This window comes from Mesocricetus auratus, unplaced genomic scaffold, assembly GCF_017639785.1.
Source record: "Mesocricetus auratus isolate SY011 unplaced genomic scaffold, BCM_Maur_2.0 Super-Scaffold_100027, whole genome shotgun sequence".
NCBI lineage: Eukaryota > Metazoa > Chordata > Mammalia > Rodentia > Cricetidae > Mesocricetus > Mesocricetus auratus.
In genome coordinates this window covers 7,413,111-7,432,917 of record NW_024429208.1, presented here as the reverse complement: position 1 = coordinate 7,432,917, position 19,807 = coordinate 7,413,111, and the positions used below count along the sequence as shown (strand labels likewise).

At 50.4% G+C, this 19,807-nt stretch overlaps 1 protein-coding gene and 1 long non-coding RNA gene across 9 annotated transcripts in view; one reads left to right on the top strand and one right to left on the bottom strand.

Annotated features, from left to right (window-relative positions):
* The window catches only part of Slc37a1 (solute carrier family 37 member 1), a 58,826-nt gene that overhangs the window by 37,477 nt on the left and 1,542 nt on the right, over positions 1-19,807 (bottom strand). For 2 of the 6 annotated variants that reach the window (XR_002382840.2, XR_005871290.1), the window contains exons 1-3: positions 7,726-8,394; positions 4,291-4,516; positions 1,526-1,607 (exon numbers count right to left, since the gene is read on the bottom strand). Coding sequence is in view for 1 of the 6 variants with exons in the window: in XM_005070873.4 (XP_005070930.2) it covers positions 1,526-1,607; positions 4,291-4,346 (138 nt within the window). In the remaining 5 variants the exon portion in view is untranslated. Of the gene's footprint in view, positions 1-1,525; positions 1,608-2,019; positions 2,199-4,290; positions 4,517-7,725; positions 8,397-19,807 lie in introns of those variants that run through there. The other 4 variants (XR_005871291.1, XR_002382842.2, XM_005070873.4 and 1 more) reach the window with 4 other exon arrangements.
* Positions 8,891-19,478, top strand: LOC121134238. 3 transcript variants are annotated; one of them, XR_005871294.1, is made up of 4 exons: positions 8,891-9,760; positions 12,544-12,668; positions 15,266-15,415; positions 19,024-19,478. It is a non-coding gene; the product is annotated as an uncharacterized LOC121134238 (long non-coding RNA). The 3 variants fall into 3 exon arrangements; XR_005871293.1 differs by lacking the exon at positions 8,891-9,760 and adding an exon at positions 11,309-12,402; XR_005871295.1 differs by lacking the exon at positions 8,891-9,760 and adding an exon at positions 11,310-12,376.

The window sequence follows — 19,807 nt, the reverse complement described above, 5'->3', positions numbered from 1 at the left end:
AACACGAGTTCACCTGACTCCAGATGACACCCCCAGGGCTGCTGTGAGGTCCATCTTAGACAGTAATCACCATAGAACACTGGTTATGCAATTGTGGTTGAAACTAAAACACCTCCTCAAGGAACCCAGAGGCTCCAATGGTGACTTTTGCACACCTAATGCAAGGAGAGTGTGAGGTTGGATCATGGTTTCACACCCCTTCCTGGCAAAACCCTCGTGCTTATCAGGTAGAGTCCAAGGGTCAGGTCATGCCCCAGTGACTCCCTACTGGTCAGTCCCATCTCACTCACCACACCTGTCCCACAGGCAAGTGACTCTGTGGTGACACTCCACCTTCAACGGGGTACCGGAGGTGGTCCCTCCCCCACCATGCAGGCCCAGCCTTTCTGCCTGAGTCCTGGAAGGCCCAGCGAGGCTCCCTGACTGTTTGATTCCAGGTCTTCAGCGCTCATCCAGGCCCCTGCCGTTTGCCTTCTGTGCTTTGCCTCTGTCTGAAGCCATGCGTGAATTTCTCTAAGCAGGAAGAGTCACAGAGACAGCATTCAAACGTCCAGGACCGGTTACTGGTGCCCACGTCAGAGCCCTTGTCACATGTCACTCATGGGAGCTTTTAATGCCCCTGGGCTACTTTCCTACCAGCAGGAAACCTCTCTTAAAGGTCTCCGAGTGTTTTGTTTCCATGGCAAACTCCTGGCTACCAGGAGCCAAGGAAAAGCTTTAGAACCTTCTTAGTAAACGGGTTAGCTGGAGGAGGCACACAGGCCTCCAGAGGCAGCAGCCCCCTGTGCCTGGTTTCCGGTGCTGGGAGGCGGGGTTTGATGGCGACTAGCCCTGCTCAGCTGGGAAGGTGACAACACCAGTGTCCTGGACCAGGTTCCTACTGGCAAGTGGTTAACAGAGCCATAAATAGGCCAATCTTGGCACAGGGCAGCAGTCCTGTTTCTTTTACAGTAGCCAAACACTATTCACTCCTGCGACTGCACCGTAATTAAAGCTGGGTGAGAAAACATACCTGTTTCCTTCCTAGTTCTGACGTTAAAACAGAGGACATGATGTCCAGTGAGACACCTGTCCCCAGCCCTTCCCCTGCTCTCAGGTGTACACTCTGAGTGTGAACCTCAGAGACTGCCCCAGAACCAGGAAAGGGTTCAAACTGCACCAAGAGTTGAAGCCACTTGGGGAAGCATTTAAGAAAGGAAAACCCAGACAACATAAATATTTAATTAAGTTTGGGAATTCTGGAACTGCAGTCTGATGGAGACGGATGTGTCTCTGAGAGAACAAAGCACGAAACACTGTAAAGATCTGAACTTCTGAAAAAGGAAAATATGGTAAAAGGTCCTAAAAGGAAGATAGTAGAATAACCAGTCTCTAGCAATCTCTTGGTCCCCAATCCTTCTGCCCTCCGGTTCCTGGAGTCAGCAGTCTTCGGGCAGGCTATGCGTTAGCCGTGTGTGTGTGTGTGTGTGTGTGTGTGTGTGTGTGTGTGTGTGTGTGTGTGTGTGTGTGTGTGACGATCTCTTACCTTCACTATGCTGATAGGCTTTCGGGACAAGTGGAAGCTTGCGTACAGCAGGAATGTCAGCATGAAAATGAAGGCGCGGTACCTGGAACACATGCAGTTTACAGGGCATGAGAGGCGTCACGCTGCGTCGTCTGTGTGTCAGTCACACACGGACCCCACTTACAATCTCAGGACATTAGAAACACTGCTAGCCCTGACTGTCCAAACCGAGACCACTGAAGCCCTGCAGGAGCTGGGGGAAGCCAACGTCTTCTGCCCCATCCTCCCTTGCAACACTGTCCCAAGAACAAATACTTCTCTAACGGATTCCACTTGGAGGTCCTGTAATTCAAGGCATGTTTCACACCAGTCTACGCAGGAATAGTGTCAGCCCCCACGGGCTGAGGGTTCTATGCCACACACAGCCCCCACCTCTGATGACAAGTAATAAACTGTGGCTCCTACAGGCCCTGTCGCTGGCCCCAGAGAAACCCTTTCTTGTGTTTGCCACTTACTTACTACAAAGCCCTGGGGGCCAGCCAGCTTGACAAGAGTGAAGACATGCTGAAGAGAAACATGTTTCCCCGTCTCTGACTACAAGACTCTTGAAACCACGAACCCCAAGAAGTGAGAGTCTCCCTAGGATGCCCACGACTGGAGAAGAGAAGGGCTGATGTCTTGGCCAGCCAGAGATCTGCAGAGAGAGGTGGTTCCCTGAACGAAAGCACTTGCTATCCAGCCTGACACCCTGAATCCGAACCCAGAACCTACAGATGGGAAGGAGAAACTCCATCCCTGCTGTACTCTGACCTTCCACAATTCACCACGACCCATGCACCCCTGCAGCCACATACACGTAAGCAAAATGAATAAACAGATTTTTTAAAAATTAGAGGCCAAAACAAACATTTCCAGACTCAAAAGAAGAGTGCATTTGAGGTAGAGAAAGCAGGTGGTGGCTCTGTGGGGAGGAGCCGAATCCACTTGTAGAAACTAGCTGCGGAATAGGGAATTGTCTGAGCTCTCTTCTCCCTGGGGAAGCCTGAGTGGAAAGTCCACAGGACACTCCGTCCTGGCCTACAAGGTGACCAGAAGAGAGCAAACCTAGGAAATGCAGACAGTTCATCCCAGCACTCAGGAGACAGAGCCGGGCCTGCCCCACAGGGGGTGTGAGTTGTCTCCACATCTCCTAAAGCCTGGGGCAGAACTTTCTTTGGCTGAAGCTGCTGTATAGCCCATCCCCTGAGTCTGAGGCTGGTTAGGATAGTCACCCACTGACCTCCAGCTCCCCCATATCCAGCTCCCAGACAGGCTTCTCCCCAGTTACTTTCTTCCAGTGCTCAGGGCAGGGGGAGAGGGGGGCATGGGTTTCTCAGAGCCTCTCAGTTTGACTCAGGAGCCTGGGCTATCTTCCAGTGGCCACTCAGGGCTGCCAGCTGAGGCTTTAGGAGTAGAGGGGGCGGGGATGGCTCAGTGGCCTCAGGCTCAGTCTGTCTACTCCGAGAGGGAATTGAAACTCTCCTATTGTGATGATAAGGGCTGAGGAGGGCCCGGCCCTGACATTCTACATTCCTTGGTCTCACTAGGCTTCAGTCTAGGGGACAGGGGAATGAAGTGGTGAGGTGTGGGTAGCCTTGGGCCCCACTCTCCACCAGGCCCTTCTCCAGGTGGCTTGGGGAAGGTGGTATGGCGGGTGCAGGCAAAGGGGCTCTTCACGACAGCCCCTCACATGGGCTGGAGAAGCCATAAAGGGAGCCTTCGGAAAGAGAGAGCCTGATAGGAGGCAGGGCTCACAAGCCTCCTGCAGTGGGGTTGGAGTCAAAGGTCAATAAAGACCAGGATTTCCCTGAGGCAGAAAAGGAAGCCTTTATCTACAAGTGCCGGGCGCAGCCTGCTTCCTCCATTTCCAAAGTCACCCTTCTTCCTTTGGCCTCAGCTTCCTAGAGGATTCGGGGTGAGGGAGAGGCAGCAGCTGCAGAGTGCCTTTCGCCTTCCAGGGGGGTCTGCAGTGGCTCTCAAGCTACTCAAGCTAGTGGCCGTCCTCCCTGCTTGGCCTCCGGGAGAGGCGGGTCCTGTGCTTTCACGGAACCGCAATCCTGGTCGTTGCGACTGAGGTCCCTCAGGGTCCCCCTGGATCCCTTGTTCTATTTGGGAGCTTTATCACCAGCCTCCTCCCCAAGCGGAACCATTCTGCAGGGACAGGAGCAGGGGTTCTGAACCTCAGTGTATTCAGAAATGATGTCCTGGAGGTGTCACGAGTTAGCAGGAGGTCTTGTCAGGCTAGGATTGCCCTAAACCAAGGACTGGTGTCCTCCTCAGAAAAGAAGACAGATGCTGGGAGTGGTGGGACATCAGACACTCAACATAAAAGGGCGGAGGAGCTGAGGACTAGTCTCAGTGCCCGGGGTGCTGGTCTAGCACTCACGAGGTCCTGGGTCCGATCCCAGCAGCACGGAAATAAAACAAAAGGAGAAAAGGCTAAGTTTTTCCTTCCTGACAGGAGTCCAAATGCTGTCTGTGAGGTCACCACCAAAGCACAGGACTCTTGAGGTCTCCAGGTAATGGCAGCCATCACGCAACAGCTGCGAGAAAGCCTGATACCTGTTGTTAAAATGTCTAAGTTTACCCAGTAACGAGACACAAGCCGTGCATCCTGCCAGGTGACAGGGCAGGGCAGCGTAATGCCTCAACCTTTCACTACCTGTGCTCCATAATGAAATATGGGTGAGAAAGCCACCCAGTGCCCCCTGTCACTCTGCCCCATATGTCACCACTCCAGACCTTACCACTGATCCCTGGAGAAGGAGGTGATGAAGCGGATGCCAACAGGAAGCTGAGCCATTTACGTCGCCCCTGACCTCAGAGCTCCAGTCCCCAGAACTCAGACGCTCCCGGAAACAGGTTAAGGTTGTGCTTTTGGACAGCCGTGCAGTTCACACAGTCTGGAAAGCAGCAGCAGATGGGTCCTACCGGGTCCTGTCCCCTCTTGCTCCCATCAGGGTCGGCCCAGCTCTAGGGGAGAAAGAGAGGCAATTGAGAATCTGCGTCCTGATGATAGCACCTAGGAGACGCTGGCAGGCAGAAGTCGTCGTTCCTCAGATGGGAAGATGCCACCCCCCCCCCCCCCCGACTGATCAAAGGCACACTCTGGTACCACAGGAAGCTCCTGCCACGGATACCCCAGGGAGGATTGCTCAAACCTGGTTCACATGACGCTCTGTGATTCCTGAAGAGAAGTGGGCACTCATCTCTGCCTTTGGGGCTTCCAGACATTGGCCAGTCTGCCCCAAAGCATATATCGATTATCAGAGCATGAGGTGGGGGTGGGCCCTGGACTTGTTGGCTCCATTACTACTCACTAGGCCTCCTGTGAGCCTCAGCAAGAGAGGATTGTGGGCTTGGGCGAAAAGGCAGAAGGGATCACTCATCAGTCACTTGGGCTGTGGGTCTGCGATTGAGTCTGCCACACCTAACACGGAGGGGATGGACCACACCTAACACGGAGGGGATGGATGTCCCCTCTGCCGCCGGGGTTCCCTCTCCTGTGCTCACACTGTTAGCTTGGGAAAATAAGCTTGTTCTGGAGGCTGGGCTGAAGACGGCCAGTGTTGGGAGGGGCAGAACAAAGGGGTCCAGTGCTGGCTGAGGTGGGTGGGTCTCCTGAGCCCCACACCACCCTCAGGGCACGTATTCCAAAGTGGAATCTACTTTCCCACCTATGAGCTTTCACCAGACAAATACCCTGGGCTGGGGGTGTAGCTCAGGAGTGGAGTAGCAGGGCAGAGGCTTTGGGTACCAAACCCCACAGTTCACGTGCACACGATCAACAACTCCGGAGAGAGAGGTTAGCCCAGAAACCAGTCTCAAGGAGGTGCAGAGGCTCTTTTGGCCCCAGACAGGAGAGCTCCACCTTCCCCAGGCCACCACAGGGCCTTAGCAAGTGTCACTCATTCCTGACCCGACACCGACCTGCAGTGAGTAAGTCCAGGCCACTAGCCAGTTTGCTGCTCCCTTAACGTCTCTAGCTAAAAAATGAGGGCGATGGCCTAATGACATCAACATTGTTATACAAAGACATGATCTCAGGAAGGCCTTGGCACAGGGCCTGGCATACAGTAGACAATCCATTAATACCAGTGTGGGTGGCTCTGCCGGTGAGCTTCCAGGAGGGCAGAGTTTCCCTGTCCTATACCCTAGCATAGGACAAGAGCAAGGAGCTCGGTTGGAGCCAGCCTGCTGGCTTATGCCAGTAATCCCAGAGCTCAGGAGGCTGAGGCAGGAGGACCATTTTGAGTTGGAGGCCATCTGGGGTTACCTAGTGAGTACCAGGCCAGCTAGAGCTTCATAGCAAGATCCTGGCTCTAGATTAAACCAAAAGTTTCGGGGCTTTGGCGTGCAAATCTCCATATTTAAATGATATCTTTCAAAAAAGGTTCATTCAGAATGAGTTCTTGGGGTTTGATCCTACATATGCCTTGAGTGCACCTGTGAAATAACGCTGTGATGATGGCTTTGGTTGAAGGATTTGGTTTCAACTGTACAAGGCTTGAAAATGGACAGCCAGGGTCCAACTTTCTTCCTCCACCAAAATACTGAAAATTCAACCCCTGCTCCCAGCAAAATCTGTCACCCAGCAAAACCCAGTCCAACAGCAAAGCTCCAGAAGGCCTAGAGAGTTACCAGAAAGAAAGAAAGAAAAAACCTCCTGGTTTCTTCAACTAATAATGCCAGTGATTTCCCTGGTGTGTGTGTGTGTACATGCACTATTTATTCTCACGGAAAGTGTACCTTAAGATGGACAGATGGTGATTCTACATTTGGGGTGCCAAGAACTCAGCTTAACAAAGCTCTTTTCTTGCTGGCCTGGATAGCATCCCCAAAATCTGTTCCCTCAAAATCCCAGGTCATGAAGGCTCCGGGCACACCTTCCTGGAGCCCAAGGCACAGCTTTCACTCTAAGACAGTGGTTATCAGCCTGTGGGTTGCAACTCCAACAGGGGTCGATATCAAATATTTACATTATGATTCATAACAGTAGCAAAATTACAGTTATAATGTAGGATCAAAATAGCTTTATGGTTGAGGGGGTCAACACAACATGAGGAGTTACAGGGTCTCAGCGTTAGGAAGGTTGAGAACCACTGCTCTAAGAGGAGAGATGAGGCTAGCCCAGCCAGGTGAACCTCACATCAAGACAAATCCTAGGCCTTCCATTGGCCTGGGGACACCTTCTCAGCCACAAGAACACTTCCTCCTACCCATCCCTACATAGAAGGGGAGCACGTGACCTGGCTGAATGGCTTTGGCATACAGCCTAAGCACATGAAAGTAGTTTTTAAATGTCACCTCTTAGAAGCTCCCAGTGAACTCAGCCCATTAAAGAAAAGGATAAGAAGGCAGTGCTATTGGACAGGGAAGAACAATTAGGAGTTATTGCATTGTGACACAGCACCCCTACCAGGCTCTGAAGAACACAGGTTAGCCCTTCCCACGGAGTCTGGCCCCGGACTGAAGGACAGGCACACCTACGATCTGCCCTTCCATCCCCAGGGCTCTGAGCCACTCAGAACAGTGTCTAGACACCCTACAAGGAGCCTCAAAGAGTCATGCCTCAACGGTATTACCCAGGCTTTAGCACATAGACAAAATCATAGCCCCCTAAGGCAACACGTCAAAATTAGAACACATTTAAGGACAAACCTGAGAACCAGACAGCTCCCTCCAAAAGTTTCATGAATTTTTGTTTTAAACCCAGACGAACTATAACCTTTCCAATCAAGCACTCTCTAAGCTTTTAAAGGCTCCATTTCCCACAGGGGGGACAAATAGAAACGGTCCTTTTCACTTGTCCTGGGTTTAAATACATACACAGAGTCAGAATTCTGTCCTCCACCACTCCTAGCCCATTCACAACATCCCAGGTGTTGCCATGGAACCGGATCTGTAAATGTACTCCCAAGACCACAGGGTGCAAACCGGGTCCTCCAAGAGAGGGAAATTCCAGGTATCCTCTAACCAAGTATGAATAATGAAACTATTGCGCAAAGCCCATCTATTTACCAACTCGCCCAACTTCACGAAATCTAAGTTCTGGGGCCAGCAGACCAGCAGGCAGACAGCGACCAGTCTGGTACAGAAAGCTTCGAAGACTAGGAAAAGGCAGTTTGGGAATGCAAACCTAGAGGTGGGGAAGAGTCTTCAGTTCAAATGTAAATCTTTACCTGCAGGTCACCAAGATCCCAGGGTGAACCCCGAGTGCTGGAAGGTTGGTGCATGCGCCTGGGGGACTTTCCGGTGATTTAAACCTTTTATTACCGCCAGAAGGTTAGCTGTCACCGCGTTGGCCACTGAGCCAGGCAGGACTCCAGGAAGCAGTTCTTCAGCAAACAACCAACCCGAGAACCCAGGGTGCTGGCTGCGAGCTTTCCCAAGGGCTTAGCGAGTCGGCTCCTCCCCGATCGTACAGTCAGCCTCGGGGCCGGTAGGCGAAGGCTACGGCACGCCCACGTCCCCAACGCGCGGCTGCAGACAAAGCGCTGGGTCTCCAGCAGCCGGCTCCCCGCAGCTGTCACCGCGGCCCGGGACTGGGAGGGGACCCGGCAACACAGCTAGGAGATCCCAGCCCCGGGCCTTGGGGAGCCTTCTGCTTCCACTTCCCGGGGAACTCAGCGTCGCCAGCACCGGATCGCCCGGCACTGTCGCCTAAGGCCACTCTAGGATCTCTTACTTCAAAGACTTCCCTCTAGGAAAAGCTCTTGGCTTGTCCGCGTTTCTTCAGCCACAGCAGTCGGAGACAAACGGCGGAGAGGACGAAGAGGGGGCGCTGGGCGCGGGCCCGCTAGCAGGTGCGCAGCCACTGGCAGGTGCGCGCCTCTGGGGAGGGTCCTCTGTCGCCTACGCGCCTACCTGCGCTCGGCAGCCGGCGCCGCGCGCTTCCTGCTCTCGACTTCCTGGAGGACCGCCCTTTCACTTTCTCAGCCCCGCGGGCGCCGGCCAGAAACAGCTCCTCCCTCTCCCGCGCGCCCCCTGACCCCGGCCCCGCGCGCGCCCAGGGGCCCAGACAACCCAGGGATGCTCGGCTGGGTCATCCTTTAGTGGTTCCTGGGTCCCCACACCTGCCTGTCATGCCCTCCCAGGCCCCGCAGGGCGCTGGATTCTCATTGTCATGATGCCCAGCAGCCAACTGCGGGCTCCTAGGGGCTTTTTGTCCCCATAGCGGACCTTAATAATGCCAGCAAAAGGGACAAGTTCCGGGAGAAAGATTTGCTGGACTGAAGATGGCCTCTCTCGGCCTACCACATTTTGTCGAGTGCCAGAAACAAGAATACTGGTGTGCTACAAATGGAGCGGACTGGTACCTACCGCACCTGTGCCAGGTGCTAGTGTGGTTAGGGTCAGAAGGCCAGCATCCGGGTCATGTGCCCTAGCACATAGCTTCCTTTTTACCCTGGAGAATTACCTTTCAAACCCCTCACTTCCTGCCAAGAATTGACCCCGGAAGCCAGGAAGGCCTGATTATTTCCAAAGGGCACCTGCCTCATACCTCCCGCTGACAGCCTGGCCTGGCATCCAAGGCCAGCCTTCCACTCGATCAGGCCCCGCTCCCAGAACAAACAGCACCTGCCTGGAACGGCAAAACCAGGCTGGAACGACAAAACCAGGCAGGAACCCAACTTCCCAGGAACAGCCAAGCACCTGGGTAGAACCGTGCTTAAACCCAAACCAACCTGAATCCCCGCTGTGAAAGTCCAATGTGTAGGGACTCCCAGACCTCAGCCCCCTGCAGCGCCCTCTTCGGGCTGGCTGGTGTGCTGAAAGCAGCTTTACCCCTGGGACCCCTCGGTTTGCTGAGTTGGGTAGGGCCAAGCCATCCTCTACCTATGGGCTTTTGGGAAGAGTTCTGTACCCTCGAAGCTCATATGACTTACGGTTTGAGCCACCTGAACCTTGCTGTCCCGCATCTCACAAGGGAAGTGGCCCCGGGAACTCTGGCTGCTCTAGGGAACTCTTTCCTTGGGCTGGGTGTCTCCTCTCCTCTCCCTAAACTCTCCATCGTTTGTGAGCACCATGGCAGCTCAGGTGGGCTCCTACATCTTCTCAGGTTGTCTCTCCTCGCTTGTCTCCTCCGGGCTTCGACCATCGAGCTTGTGCAAGAGTCCCTTGCTCTTCTGGCCGTGTTCCGTCTTTGTAGCTGTGCCAGACTGGCCTCCTCAAGCAAAATCTGAGTTCCCCAGTTTGATTGACAGCCTTTTGAAGGTAGGCCCTTCACCACAACAAAGAATGCCACCTCCTGAGGAGGGGGAGACAGGGCCCCGAGGCCTTTGCACAGCTGAAGAACCTCAGGCCAAAGCTTCCAGAGAGTTTTTCAGTTCCCAAGATTGTGACTTTTCACACTGGGGTGTTGGGATTTGTCTCTCCTGAGTCCGGGTTCTTGAGTGAGCTTGGACTTTGGGAAATTTTGTCTCAAAATATGTAGCTGTATATTGGAGGTTCTGTATAAATTGCCCAAGTCCCCGTGACGCCAGTCTACCTCCGGTCCCTAGGGGGCGCAGGAGGGAGTTCTAGATCAGAAAGCCTCTCTAAGATTCAAGGCATGACCTTCATAGATGCTTTTTTTCTTCTTACAAACAAACAAACAAAAAATCTTTGCACAGATACTGGACTCAACCAGAGGGAGTCACAAACAAAAAATCTTTGCACAGATACTGGACTCAACCAGAGGGAGTCTGGTGGCCTATATAGAATATTTGCTGAAAATGTTAATCTTAGAAGAGTAAGTTAATGTTTCATATATATATATATATCTTTTGATATCATTATAAGAAACACCCAAATGTGTGAGGAGGGATGTGTGTGTGAAACTTCAGAATAAATCCTTCTGTATTTTGAAATGGAAATTGGATGGCAGGTTTATGCTTGAGGCTATGATAAAGGGTTGCATGTCCCCACCATGAAGTAAGACTGGTATGTGATCCAAGGTCCTCTTGCCTCGTTCTCCTGAATGCTGGAATTGCAGGTGTACCCCACTGTGACTGGTTCCCCCTGCTCCCTAAAACCCAGAGCCTTGCACATGGTAGGTGCATGCTATACCATGGAGCTACACCCCAGCCCAGGAGTCATTTTAACATCAAATGAAAGGAAACAGTAAAGAAAAGACAGAGAGGGAAGGAAATAAAGGATTTTGTGTTTTCCCTAGGCAGTGGCTTTTTAGTGACAACACTGTAGGCACTAATACTATTAGGGATGGAGTTAAGAGAGAAGTTTCTCAAGTGTCTTGAACTAGTTGGTACTCAACCATGTATCTGTCTGTCTATCTATCTATCTATCTATCTATCTATCTATCTATCTATCTGTCTATCATCTGTTTTCCCGAGATAGGGTTTCCTCTGTGTGTAACAGCCCCGACTGTCCTAGAACTCTCTTTGTAGCCTTGAACCCACAGAGATCCCAGGGTCAAAGGCATGTGCCACCATTCATGGATTCAACCATGCATTTATAAGAGTGACTTTGTTTCAGCACTTGGGAGGCAGAGGCAGACAGATCTCTTAGTGTTCGAGGCCAGACAGGTCTACAGAGCAAGTTCTAGGACAGCTAATGCTACCTAGAGAAATCCTGTCTCAAAACAAACAAACAAACAAACAAAAAGTGGCCTGTAGAAGACAGGCCTTCTAAGACCCCTTGGCAATGTCTTCCAGTAGAATATCTTTATTATTTTTTTCCTATCTGTAGGGTCACAGAGAGAGGGGGGTAGGGTTGGGGACCCTGGATCCTAAATGGAGCAGGGCTTGTATAGTCTGGAATCAGATCTGGGGGCCTGAATGTCACAACTCTTGGTGACATTCTCTGCAGCTGAGCTCTACTCCAGGGCTAGCCTGTAGCTGCATTTGTCTGCTGTAGATTTCCCTGCATTTCTAAGCGCATAGTCAGAAGGAGGCTAGACACATGGGGACAGAAAACTGACCCCTATGGAATCATTCCTGCCACAGGGCTGGTGCAGGTAAATGTGACTTCTTATAAGATGTCCCCAAAAGGATCAGTAACCTTCAACTGTGGTTTGGTAAGCCATGCGGCTCAAATCAAGAGGTTATGCTTTGACGGTTCCCTCTGGGCCTATATGTGATGATCTACACAGAGGGAGTCCTTTTTACTGCACACAATATGCTAATGCCTTGGTGGGGAAGTACAGTGACTCAGATCTTCTCTCTCAAACCCAAGTGGTCTCACTAGACATCCGGCCTAAGAGGAGTCTGGGAAAAGGAGGCTTTGGAGGAAGCTCTGTGCTCCACCTGCTAAAACTACCCTACTCCACAGTGGGTGGCTATTACTGGGTTCACTGCCACACAGCATCCTCTCAGTCACGGCCATCACAGGAGGGTTTGGGTCCTGGGCTCCTCTGGGCAATGGTTCCTTCCCACTTTGCTTATTGCTTCAACTTCTGCAACTGAAAGCCTTCCCTTTTTAGCCCTTTAACTGAAACCCTCTGTAAGAACAGACTTGCCTAACTCCATGACAAATGCTCTCTTTTTTACAAGAGTGGCTTTTACAAGGTCATCCTTTCTCAATATTGCGATTCCAACCTGTGGTGGCCCAGCAGAGGAGGCAGGGGATTTGGGATCTGAATGTCTTCAACTCAAACCTTGACTCCAAACTTCCTGGGACCCCGTGGAGGCCGCTTTATTCTGTGCTCATGGGACTGGTGTGGGGACGGAGGGAGGGAGGTGCTTTGAAGACACAGGTCTTACTTGTTCTCTTCATCTGTGAGTCCCCTAGCTCTGAGCTTGGCACACTCCAGAAGTTTCAGAAACCCTCGTTTCTATGGGAACAGTGAGTCAACTTTAAATGCTTGTGACCATCCTATGGACTGAGAAACGGGTCTGTGTGATGAGCCCAGGACACATGTGACTAACTGGGATGGCCGTGGGGGAGGGGAATTCCATAGTCTCGTTATCCCCTCATTTCGTTAAAATTTCCATAGAGTTTGAGCCTCCCTCCCACCACCACCTTCAATAAGTCCTGTTAAAGTTTGGTTCTTTGCACAGTTACCAAGATGCAGCGTTTCTCGGCCAGCCTTCTGAGACAAATGAATGAACTTCTGTCCGAGGGCTCACATCTATAATCCCAGCCATCAGGAAAGCCGACGCAGGAAAACTGCCATGAAATCGAGGTCAGCTTTGGAAACAATGTGGGACCTTGCCTCAAAAAAGAACCCCAGCCAATAAATCCAAACCCCACAAGGCCACTTTACATGGGGGTATGTCTACCCTGAGCCAGGCTAAGAACGCCAGCGCCCACCGTCACCCCACACACTCTCAGAATCACCGCTGTGCCCACACTAGCTCTCGCTATGTCACACTGGGAGCATTTTTTGTTTTGTTTTGTTTTACGAGACAGGGTTTCTCTGTATTGTTTTGGAGGCTGTCGGTCCAACCCGGCCTCGAACTCACAGAGATCTGCCTGCCTCTGCCTCCTGAGTGCTGGGATAAAAGGCGTGCGCCACCACCGCCCGGCTTCACTGGGAGCATTTTTAAGCCTCTGCCTTTCCCAGTTAGCTCTTTGCCTGTGCTCATGGATCAGATGTAAATTCTCAGCCCCTGCTCCAGTGCCATGCTCCCTGCCACGACGATCACGGACTCTAGCCCCACATTAAATGCTTGGTCACCTTTTAAATTATTATTTTTGCCATAGCAACAGAAACTATGAGATGCTCTCTTACCTATTAGACCAGCAGAGAAGAATAAAAAAATGACCTCTAGAGAGGCGTGAGTCACACTCCGTGGAAGGAGTGGGGATGGGCTTTGCCATCCCAGGGGCCAGTGTATTCATGGAATTTAGGACCTGAGACAGTCCATCTTCCTCGGCTTGACTGGGTTTGAAACCATCTAGGAGATTTGCCTCTGGGCTGTGCGGGTGTTTCCAGGCAGAATTAAATGAGAGAAGACCCAGCCTGAGTGTGGGTGGGTGGCATCACCCCATGGGCTGGGGTCCCAGACAGAATAAAGGGGGGAAAGGTCAGCTGAGCACTTCGCTGCAGACAGGTGACCCCAGCGCCTGGTGCTCCCAACTGCCAGCACCTGGTGCTCCCAACTGCCAGCACCTGGTGCTCCCAGTGCTTCCTGTTTTTTCTCTACAGTGGATTCCTCCTTTCCTAAACCATAAGCCCCAAACCCCTTCTTCCACCCAATTGCTTGGGTCAGGTGTTTCCTCACACAGTGAGAGAAGTAACTGACAAGCCTTACATATCCCTCGCCACTGGCCCCTCAACTCTCAGTTCTAGCAGACTGAATTCTAGAGCAAGAACTTGAGATGAGGACAAGACTCATGCATTCAGACACCCCGTGAACTCACACAGCAGCTCATCTACTGGGACAGTGGGCTCTAAGTGCCTACTGCATGGCTTTGCTGTATCATCGGCATACGTGAACATCTTGCAAGTTAAGTTTCCATTTAGCAGAATAATAGTAATGTTCACCCCTGGGGCCTGTGAGCTCTGTAACCATGGGTTCTTGGTCAGATTTATAGCACCAGGAATTCATTTCCTCCCGTGGAGTGCTAAAGCGGGCCTTAGCTCCAATCAGAAATCAGTTGATTACCTCCACACAGTCATGCCACTATTACATGCATGGGCATATCATGCCACACGGGGCATTACCGCAGCCCATAGGGTTCACAGCTGTAAGACTGCTGATGACGCTTCTCCCCAGCAACCTGTATAACACCTATGTCAGTATGAGGAAAGCTAGCTAGCAGGGAGGCGGCTTCCTGGTCAACACCAACTTGAATTCTCCCTGTCCTGTGACCAGTGACCATCTATCCCCTTGTCTATATCAAATAGTAAAGAAATACATGAACTCCAAGTCTGGTCCATGTATACATGTTACATTTCTATGAAAACACATTAAGTTTCTGTAGAAACTCTGGATCATTCTGATCCTGGGATCTTATTAAATCCTCATGACTTTCTGAAGGCTGGGGAGGGAAGTTATTCTGGGCACATAATAAACCAGTATCTTAGTTTGTTGCTTCCGTCTCTGGCCCTCTGTCAGACAACCTAATCTTTCCTTAGGCTCTCGAGGACACAGCCATATATATGCACCGCATGACTTTGCAACACCACCGTAGACCACAGGAAAGTTATTTATATGTGTGGAATCAGAACCAGGGCTGCGGGTGTGAGGCTCAGTAGAAGATAGCCTGAATTTTGTGTTCAGCAATACATACACACACACACACACACACACACACACACACACATACACACACACTCACACATACCCTCACACATACACACATACGTATACCCTCACACATACACATACTCTCACATACACTCACACACACATACAGACATACACTCTCACATATACACACTCATACACACTCACACATTTACACTCACACATACACACAAACACTCACACACTCACACAACATTCACGTGCATGCTCAATACACATTCACACATATACACTCACACACATACTCATACACATACACACACATACACTCACACATACACACACATACTCTTACATATACATATACTCACACACACTCACACATACACACTCACACTCACATACACTCTCACATATATACATACTCACACACACTCACACATATACACTCACACATACACACAAGCACTCACACACATTCACACACTCACTCACACATACACACTCTCATACGGGTGTGAATTACTGCAGAGATTGCCACGTGGATCTCTGATTTCTTCCTCAGTTCCTCTTATCGCCCCTCTAGAATTCGGCAGATACTCTGATGCAGTTAAGTAACTGAGCAAGCTCCAGGAAGATGAACCTGGAAACAAGACCACGAGCTGGGAAAAGGGAAAAGGAGACATCCACATGCTCCACATGCTTCACTCTGGTCTTTTCTGAAGGGCTGAGGCAGGTACAGCTTTGTCACAAAATATCTAAAAGTCTATTTGGCAAACTCGAGTTCATTTGTGCCTACATGCCAAGCACCTGCCACGTGGCATGTGGCCAAGCCTTTGCCTGTGTGGAATTCAAGGGTACCCGACATCTCCTGTCTCCACCCTGGCTGACTGTGGCCAAGCTATGTGTCCTGCTGGTTTTGGCATTATCCTACAATCTCGCTTCCTGGGTAGGGGAGGATTTGCATTTCTCTCTTGACAATTGTGCTTTAATGTCATTAAACCGTATGCCCCAGGGATGGGGTGGGGAGTGAGATTTGATTATGACTCTATTGTTTCCATATGCTTAACATTGCTCCCAATTTATCCAAACAGCTACAATGTGCATGTCCATGTTTTTCTAGAAACTTCAACTTCAGACCCTTGTGACAACGAGCATCCCAGACTAACCCCTGATTGTCACAGTTCCCTGCCCCAATGATCTTTGGCATAAAAGAAACCCAACTGAGAACAATGAAGGCATTCAAAGTTCTCCAGAGACCTCTTGACAAGCCCAAAGGTCCTCAGCCCACTGTTAGGGAGACAGCGGTTGGACTAGGGTGCAGCCCAGTGGGAGGGTGCTAACTTAGTATGTGTGAGGGCTTGGGTTCCACCTCATAGCACAAACAAACAAAATCCAAAGAAAATCAATGCGGTATTTTATTGTTGTTGTTGTTGCCTTTCGAGACAGGGTTTCTCTGTGTTAGCTTTGGAGCCTGTCCTGGAACTGGCTCTGTAGAATAGGCTGGCCTCGAACTCACAGAGATCCACCTGCCTCTGCCTCCTGGGTGCTGGGATTAAAGGCGTTCGCCATCAATGCCTGGCTCAATTCGTTGTTCTGAATGAGAAATGCCCCCCATGTCTTGGGCGTTTGAAGTTAGTGTTGCTGTTTTGGGAGGCTTAGGTGGTCACTGAAGGCAGCTTCGAGATGAAAAGCTCAGGGCACTTCCCGTCTGCTCTCTCTGCTTTGTGTTAGTGGTTCAAATGTGATTTCTCGGTTTCCTGCTCCTGCTGCCACACCTGCCACTTGTCACCAGAGTTCCCTGTCATACCGGACTCTTACCTTCTGGAACTGCCAGGCAAATACACTCTCCCTTCTCTAAGTTGCCTTGGTTGGGGTGTTTTATCAAGACAACAGAAAGGAACAAATACAGTCAGCAATAGCAACATAATTAATTAGTAATAGGTGTTAGCTATGCCAGGTTAGGTGGGCTCATTCTGAGTGTGTCTTCTAGGCTGGTGGCAGCCCAGGGGACAGTGACACCCTCTCCTAAACAGACTTCAGGGAGATCCCACCCTGGATTGGATTCCTGGCACAGGCCAAATGTGTGGTGCTATTAAGAACCACTTATTACAATAGAATTTCCTGTCACTACATCTTTAGCCAATTAGGCACAGCTATGCACATTGCTAGATTTACTAGACCACAACCATCATCAGAAAACAACTGTATACACTTCTATACTTAAGGCAGATCTGAATTGATTTTGCTGAAAAATCTGCTTTTTGTTTAAGCAATAGCATTTTCCTGACCTCCTGGGTTCTTAAGGCCTTTTTCTCCACAGGAGAGCCCAGAAGGGGCACATTCAGGCCTTGGTCAGTCACCATGGCAACCAACAGGCAGACACAGCCTCCTGTTGGGAAGTGGGCCTGAAAGGCTGTGGGAGATGCAGAGGTAGAGTCCTGGTAGGTGGCTTCATGGCTGGTTTCCTTGACAATCTCATCCGTGAAGACACAGTTCTCTCCCCAACACACACACACACACACACACACACACACACACACACACACACACACACACACACACACACACACACTCTCTCTGAGCTTTGTCAGTGGGGATGTTTCTCCTTCCTTCCCTCTTTCTTTTATTGGGGGAAGAGGAGCAGAGGGAGCCAGAGGACCCCGCCCCCATCATGTGGCAGGCCATCTGGGCATATTCTACTGGGGGAGGGCTGCACTTGTTATATTTCTGGCTAGGGATAATGACACGGCAAGGGCCCAATGGGCGCCCCCTACTGGTGCATGTTGGAAAATCTCTCCAGTGGCCTGATGAGAAAGATATCTTTCCTGTTCTTGCCTTCGTCCCTATCATTTCTGCCAATTACGTGGATAACTGCTATGCGTGCCGGAGTGAAATTTCTTTAAGTTGCCAGAAAGCTTCTTCAGGTAAAATAAAAGAGCACACTTTAGGGCTCTGTTGCACTACTGGTACCCGCTGCTCAGGAGTTGACAGAGTAGCCAATGCTTAAGTTACTTTCACCTGGTGTGTCGACGCCCAGCTTTTTCCTCACTGGAGAAACTGCTAACATGTGTTTATAAATCTTTTCATCTTTGGGACTAGGAAACTATAATTGCAGGGCCTTGTATGTGAATTGCTTGGGGCTTGTTTATTCATTCAGTGTAGTTCAGCCTTCTGGAGGAGAGACCCTGTCTGACGAAGGATCTGCAGTATGTGTTCTGGGCAGCTATGGGTGACCATGCTGGTTGATGGAGTTGAGCTCACTCTGCTTCGCAGCCTGCAGCACAGTGAGAGAGAGCCCTAGCATGAGAGGGGCCAGCGGTTGCTGTGAGAATCCTGGTGTGTCTTTATTGCTCTCGTCATCCAACTGTTACAACAAATATCACATTAACCAGGCATTGTCTCTCACCCCCTAAAAGCTTATTATCTCTTAGTCTACAGAGTGGGAAGCTGAGGCAGGGGGATCTCCTAAGGGTGCTCCAAAGTAAAACCAGCAATGGGAGTCCAGAGTCTAACGTAGCTTCAGTAATTAACATTTCCATCAATGATGATTACTTTACAATTCACTTTCTTCCCCTTTAGACCAAACTTTTAGATGAACTTACATTAATAGATAAGATGACTTTTATCATTGTTTAAAGTATTACATCCCCAAATCAACAAAGAGTGCCATAAAGTATTTTGAGTTAGTACAAATTATAATTCACAAAACCACATAAGAGGCTGAATACAGAAATGGACAATGGCCAGACCATATGTCAAAACAGAACACTGTACCAGGCATCACTAATCACAGAGCTTGGAGGATGGAAGCAGAAAGATGGGGAGTCCAACCACAGAGCAAGCCTTTGGTCAGCTTGATCACCCTGTCTCAAAAACAAATAAACTAACAACATCCACATTGACGAATCAGCTGCTGTCTCTAAGCCAGGCTTGGAGGATGCCACCTGCTCTCTCTCCCCAAACACAGGAAGCCAAACAATAACCAGTGTAACAACCAAAATGGTCAAGACTCGATTAATGGCAGGCGAAGTTGATCGTTTTTATCCCTACTTTAAACTAGGACCAACCAAGAAGGCCAAATACATATCCTGGCCAATGTGAAACCTCCTGCTTCAGGGGTCCAAGGCCAGAGCCTTCCCTTCTCTCCCCTGGGGCCATCCTACTCTGCTAACCTTGTTCTCTCTTGAAATGCAGGTGATGGCCACAGGCTCCCTTGCCTCAGAAGACTCAATTAAATAGCCTTTGCTTGTCCTAGCTGGAGTACTTTAAGTTTCTCACCAAAATCTCTATTCTGAAGTGAAACTGGAAGACTCACCTCCTACCCTATTTCTGTCTCACCAGGGATCTAGAGGCCTTCCTCGGACGGTCTTCTTGCTGTGTGTTCACGTGGTGAAAGATGCAAGGGCAGAGGACAAATGACGTGTCCTGTGCTTCAGGAAGCCCCCTGTGTAACAGCCTGGATGCCTCTGATAAGGGCTCATATGCTGAAGCCTGGTCACCGGTCTGCGGCATTAGCAGGGGGTGGAGGAACTTTTAAGATGATGGGCCTAATTGGAGGAAGTCAGATCACTGGGGCATGCCCTAAAAGGGGACTCCTGTGTCATGACTGGTTTCCTTGGCAACTCGTCCCCCCACACCCCATGACATGACACACAGATATAATGGAGAGGGCCTCGAGGGTTCGAATTTCTCCAGCACGTTCTATGTTGGGTAAGGACAGGCCATGCTCTGGATGGTGTCCTGGTGCCAGGGCTGGGACTCTCTCCCAATAAAGACTTATCTTTCAGTTCTAGTAACACGGACCCAAGGCTAATCCACATGTCCAGATTTCTTTATCTGTTCTGAGGGCAAATAGAATGCTGGGGAGGAGAAGAGGGGAGTCAGAGGAGATACTGTGATGCAGAGGGAGCAGGATGGGAAGTACATGCATGAGGTGAACAAGCCTTGGGGCAGCACACGGATGAATAGAAATGGGTTAATTTAAGTTGTAAGAGCTAGCTAAGAAAGAAAAAGAAAAACAAGCTGAAGCTATTGGCAGAGCATTTATAATTAATAGCAAGTCACTGTGTGGTTATTTGGGAACTGGGACAAAAAACTCTGCCTACAGTATGCCACAGACCAAGAC